The following is a 6,130-nucleotide window of genomic DNA, read 5'->3' on the forward strand; positions in this document are numbered from 1 at the left end:
ATACCTAAATGTGTGTAGTTTGTTTGGTATATATGATTATGACAAAATCAACCTAAATACTAATATTGAATTATAAGACATGATTGTTATATTGTTTTGGTCCATTTGAAATAACCTCAATGACCGAGGTGCACCATAAAAAAACCTGCTAAGCAAGATATTTCGTGTGCATAACATGATTGAAGTTATTTCTTCATAGACCGAAAAATATAACAGTCATTTTTTTAATGTTATGAAGCGTGAGTATCTCCTCTGTAGACTTACGACTGCTTCGTACGTATCACCTCGCTAGCTCTGCTGTACAGGGTGTAAAAAAAAAACCACATACACACAGTTTTCATAACAAATCTACAAGGCTGTTAACGATGTACTGTACTAATTCACAAAAGGAGGCATGGTTAAATGTTGCGGAGTTGTGAAAGCTTTGAAAAAGCAAAAATAAAATTATGGTCAAATGCTGGCAAAGTTTGTAATTACCTTTATCCTGGGGATGGAAAATTTCGACCATGAAGTTTCCGGGGGTCCCAGTTCATTTGAAAATGTTATTAGTTCGGTAAAATTTTAGTAGCCTAGAACCCATTTTCCATATCTTGGTCCGTGCATGAATACGTTGTGAATGGGAGACGTGTAATTCACGGTCTGCAGCGTCTTGTGCAGCGTTAGACGTCACTAACGTGAATTTTATCCAACCTGACAACCGATGGCGAGGATGTAGCTTTGCGTTCATGCTATTCGTTTCAAAAGCAAACCATAATGTTTAATCGCGCTGGAAAATCAGGGATGCGTTTGGAACCCATTCCTCAAGAAGTCAGGAACTCTACAAAGTCAATCACAGGCACTAATCGTAAGTCGTTACCGGTCGCCACCACTAGTACATCTAAGGCCGCAAAGAAGAACGAAAAAAAAGCAAAATTTGACCCAGACAAAATTGCCGAGGAAGTACGATTTAAGCAGCTGCAAGAAACATTCGATGAAGCGGATGAACGGAATGGTCTGAATCTGAATGAATTCAGAGATGCAATGAGGAGAACAGTGGGTAATAAAATGACGGATGATGAACTGGAATTACTTTTCATGAAACTAGATGCAAGTTGTGATGGATTGGTTGACTGGGATGAATATGTTACCTACAACCTACTTGAGTACCAAGGGAAAACTTTGATGAAGGAAATGATGAGAGAAAGACCGTTCCGAGCTGAAACACGGTCATTTCCAAGTAGACACAGAGAATCGATAGTTGCCATAGACTATTACCCTAATGTTCGCAAAAGAGACGGCAAATGCTTTATCAGTTACACCAACGGAAGATACATAACTCTGAGCAAGGAAGGGATTTTATCGATTTGGACTTTGCAAATGAAGTGCATAACCACGTTCAACTGTATGGTAGACATTGGGGACCGAGCTACACAGCCTTGGATAGTTGGGCTAGCATGTTTATACAACGTTGGAATGATTGCGTTATCTTCTACAGATCGAGACATCACAATATTCGATATTCAAAGTGGTAACTTTCTAAAGCGCTACCATCTCACGGGCCTCGAGGACTGTATTACTTGTATGAACTATTGGGTTGATCCTGACGATTTCAACCAATCTAGACTATTTTGGGGTGATACTTCAGGAAGTGTTTGTATGATAGTATTTAGCGAATGCCAAATAGGTGGCCTTTTTGGTTCATTTGGTGGTAAAATGTCTGGATTCAGGAAGATAAGTGTCCCGGAGGTCATAAGGGGATTCTACAAAGGAGCTAGAGGTTATCGCTTTAACAAAATCCATGGAGATCTTGTTCTACGCGTCAAATTCATTCCGAGTTTGAAGGGTTTCATTTCATGCAGCCAAACAACTGACCATGCCCTATGTCTACACAAATGGGTAAAGAAAAAGAAAACAGTTACAACCTTTAAAATAACGAAAGGTGTACTATGTTTCCAGTATTGTACCTTCAACAATATCATAATAACAGGCGGAATGGATTGTTGGGTCCGGGCATGGAATCCCTACATACCTCACAGGGCAATTTACATTCTTAAAGGACACACGAGGCCAATTAGCCATATTGTCGTCAACTCTGTTCGAAACCAGATCATCAGTTTTGATAAGGGACGTAACATCCGTGTTACAGATATGAGAGATCAAACCTGCCTTCAACACATCAGCGGTCGGGTTATCAAAATGGGAAATTATCCATTTTCCTCTGTCTACTTTAATCCAGTTTCTCAGACTCTAATAATAGCGACAAACGAACTTGCCATCCTGCCAAGAACTGACGAGGAGGAGAAGATAGTCGAAATAAAGTCCCATGTTAAACCTGTTGTGGCTGCTCTATTCAATAAAACTTTCAAATATGTTGTAAGCGCCTGTCAGAATTCTGTGATAAGTGTATGGGATTTGTACACCGGTGAAAAAATTATACAAGCTGTCAATGCTCACGTTCGAGAAGAACGAGGAATAGAAGTCCCGGTAGAGATAACAGCCATGTGTTTCGACGAACCGCAGCGATGCCTTGTGACTGGTGCCAGAGATGGAAGCATCAAAATATGGAATTTTAATAACGGGAATTGTATGCACACTTTCAACACACCAGCCGGATTAGAAATTACCGGGGTTGTATGTGCTCATCACAGAATTTTAACATCAGGGTGGTCCAGAAGAGTGCACATCTACATTGTTGGTGGAGGAGAAGAACATCGAAAGGATTGGAAGCAGAAACATAGCGAAGACATACTCTGTATGTCATACTTAAGTCCAAACATTATTGCAACTGGCTCATACGATGGTGATATTGTTGTCTGGTCTCGTGACACCGGTCATGTTTACTGCACTCTCAACGCTAACAAAGGAACAAAACCTATTGGAGATGCAAAAGGCAAAAACATTGACAGTACATCTGACTCGTCTCTTTCGGAAGTCGAAGAGAAAGTCGATCATGTACTTCCAATAACGTTTGAAGACTTTGCACTTGAGTCGTCAAAAAGGATGAAAATAAGGAAGGCTAGCTTACTCCGACAGAACAAAGACATTCTATGCCGTGTTAAAGAGAACGTTCTTCAAAAGGAAAACACTTGGTCGCGTAAACTAGTTCGTCCAGACCATACTCCGGTGGACCATCCGCTATTACCGTTATTTGAGGGCCAAACAGAATTAAATTCCACATTGGATGGTCCTATGCAACTTGACCACAACAGAAACAAATATGACGAAATCTGCAAAAACTACGAAGCAGCTGTAGAATGCATCTTGTTTCTAGCAGCAAGGAACAAAGAAAATGGAGATACTGCTAGTCTATTGACAAGTGGCGCAGAGGGTTGGGTGCGAGCCTGGTCCATTCATCACCAAGGTGGTTTATTAGGCCAGTTCAATGCTGCTCACAAAGTAGGGGAAAGTGTACATACGATGAGCACGGACAAGAAAAATCATTACCTTTTTACTGCAGATAGCAGCGGCTATGTAAAAACTTGGGATTTGACGGAATACTGCAAGAAAAGCATGCTGACAAAATCCGAAAGGCAGAAACGATGGGTATATTTAAACAAAACCTTTACTTATGTAAGATTCACCTACGATTCTGTTGATCCTCCAGACACCTTGATATCTATGGAAAGGAAACCCCCCAACATTGGTTCAAGACCACCACCGACCACCTCTCTCCCTAAGATAACAACGAAGTGGCCCTTCCTTGTAAATTCCTTCCGTGCACATACTAAAATGGTAAACCACATCGAATTTGTTGACAGCGAGAGGTTATTGATCACGGCAAGCAGTGATTGTACGATTAGGGTATGGACTTTAGAAGGGCGCTTTATCGGTACCTTTGGAGAGACATGGGAGTCAATTCCAAAGCTTCTAGCCGACAAAACAGAAACGAATATCCGGGTGCCGTCTGATATTCGTCGGTCAGGCTCTTCAAGTACATTGAAAGTACTGAATCAAGGACGATCAAGAATGTGGCAAATTGCGATAGACGGCGCTAGGAAAATCGTGCGAACATTAGCTGAAGAGCGTGAAAGAGATCGGGAGCTGGAGCGCTTAGAAAGATTGCGTCAGGAGACATTATCACCATGTATACTAGAAGACCGAGGAGATATTGTACCCGTCGTTCAGGCTAGACCAAAGCTAAAACAACCGAAACCTTCAATCGAAGGTGGTAGCGATATTCTTGGGAAGTCGTACAAGAAAACCATGGGTCACAGAATGCCACCTACAGTCGATAAATTTGTCGAGATTAATTCAACGGTATGTTTACATTGGTTGCTCTTGACTCACTGTACAGAGGACAAAACAGTTCATTTTTATAGAGATTAGAGTTGGTCTTCCCTTGGTAGAATGATCATTTCTGATAGTTAACTGAGCAATTGACTTTCTATCAAACATATATACAAATGACTTAGGAATATTGTCAAGAAAACTATCCGCGGTATTTTATCAGGTCATTGGTCATTCTGTCAAGAGAACACTCACTCTATCCCTTCATTGGCTTGACATCAACTATTAATTCAATATAATTTTTTATAAATATAAATGTATAGTACCGATTGTCTATTTGGAATCAGTCGGAATTACAGTTAGTATCCCAAGTACATCAAGATAATTTAACTGACCCACGAAATTGTTACGCATACACGATGAACAGATAATTTATACAATAGTTCATAAGAATTGTTAGGAAATATATCCTCACACAAAAAGTATTTTCGTTTATAATCGGTATGCCAGATTTTAGCACGCAAACTACTTGCATTTTTATTGTAGATTGGTGTGTTCCGTTGCTTGCACTTTGCTGATCTGAACTTACAAGAAAATCCTGAACACAGACGAGTTCTAGATGACATAAGGAATCAGTACTTTGGTGGATCTTTGCTCATGCGAATGCGCGGAGATAGAAGAATGTCGGAAAAGGGACCAGCTATTGCCGGGCTGTATAACAAAATTACACGAAGAGAACCCATTCCTAAAGGCAAAAACCATTCTGGACGTATACGCCGAACAAAAAAGATGGTAAAGTTCGCAGATAATCCTTAAGTGCTAATCTCTGAGGACAAGGTCTCGAGAGAAAAAAAATAGCATATTCGTAATGGATTCCAATACACAATTAAAAATTACTGTAATTAATGAAGAACAGTATAAATTCTACTTGGACTTCTTTCATTTCCTTGCCACGGTTTTATACCTGGCCTTTCAATTAAGTTTAAGAAACTACAGTTCACTGCAGTACGTGTGTATCCCGTTGTTTTAAATGCCTAAACGACAGTGAACTAAGTGGTAATCCAGATTAAAGCGGTGCCAAAAACTTACAGCCCATGAGTCAAAGAGAAAAATTATTCGAAAAAAAAAACACCATACACAATTAAACTGTGGCCCCTAAGACAAAATAAAATATTATTAACCAAACAAAATAAACAACAACAACAACAACAACAAAAAAACAAACAAAAATAAAAGAAATAACATCAAAACCCCTCCCCCGGAAAAAAAATACCAACAACACTTAAAAATGCATATCCTGAATTAAATATGAGTAGTGTCGAAAATTGGGGTCACCGAGATGTTTCTCTTTCAATTTTCAAAACTTCTAAATTACATTTTACAGTTTTCCCCACCAATTATCTCCCCCTTCTTTAAGAAAGACTTTTTAAAACAAATTTGTCATTATTACCATAATTAGTTTTGCCAATAATCTTTTTTTTTAAATAGTTTGAAGATTTCAAACAATATTTGCTCAATGAAAATATATACTTCATGATTTTTCAAGATGATAGGAAGGAATGCTCCATGTTATATGAATGGTTTACCTTAAAACTGCCTCGCAGTAAAATTACTGGAATTGGGTACTTGTTCTTTTAAAAAAAATGCACACCTAAATAATTCGAAAATAGACCTGTAATTAGATTAATTTAATTACAGGTCTATGTTTAAACCAAGGATTTATATATGTATAACTCTTTGTTTAAACGAAGTGTCCATTCCGTTTGGCAAAGATTTTTATAATAATAATTCTTGCTTCTGTTTGATTTTTGCTTTCGGACCACGTGAAAATATTTCAACTCTGTTAGTCATATAAAAACTAAATTAGACCAAGGATATATATATGTTTAACTTCTTGATTAGACTTAGGTCTCACTATCCACCT

The 6,130-nt window shown here is 38.6% G+C and overlaps 1 protein-coding gene across 1 annotated transcript; it reads left to right on the forward strand.

Annotated features, from left to right (window-relative positions):
- Positions 1–684: 684 nt before the first annotated feature.
- Positions 685–5,426, forward strand: LOC148619231 (WD repeat-containing protein on Y chromosome-like). The gene is made up of 2 exons (XM_088578903.1): positions 685–4,236; positions 4,753–5,426. Exons 1-2 carry the CDS (start codon positions 754–756, stop codon positions 5,020–5,022), a joined length of 3,753 nt encoding a protein of 1,250 aa, XP_088435029.1. The 5' UTR covers positions 685–753; the 3' UTR covers positions 5,023–5,426.
- The last annotated feature ends 704 nt before the right edge of the window (positions 5,427–6,130 follow it).

Source organism: Perna viridis, chromosome 4 (genome assembly GCF_037379345.1).
Source record: "Perna viridis isolate PV_CMFRI_1.1 ecotype Kerala chromosome 4, ASM3737934v1, whole genome shotgun sequence".
Taxonomy (NCBI): Eukaryota; Metazoa; Mollusca; class Bivalvia; order Mytilida; family Mytilidae; genus Perna; species Perna viridis.

Bases quoted from the DNA above. Each gene is read 5' to 3' on its own strand.
- LOC148619231 (XM_088578903.1), top strand. From the start codon at position 754: ATGTTTAATCGCGCTGGAAAATCAGGGATGCGTTTGGAACCCATTCCT. The intron at 4,237-4,752 runs GTATGTTTACAT...TTTTTATTGTAG, and splicing joins TTGTCGAGATTAATTCAACG to ATTGGTGTGTTCCGTTGCTT.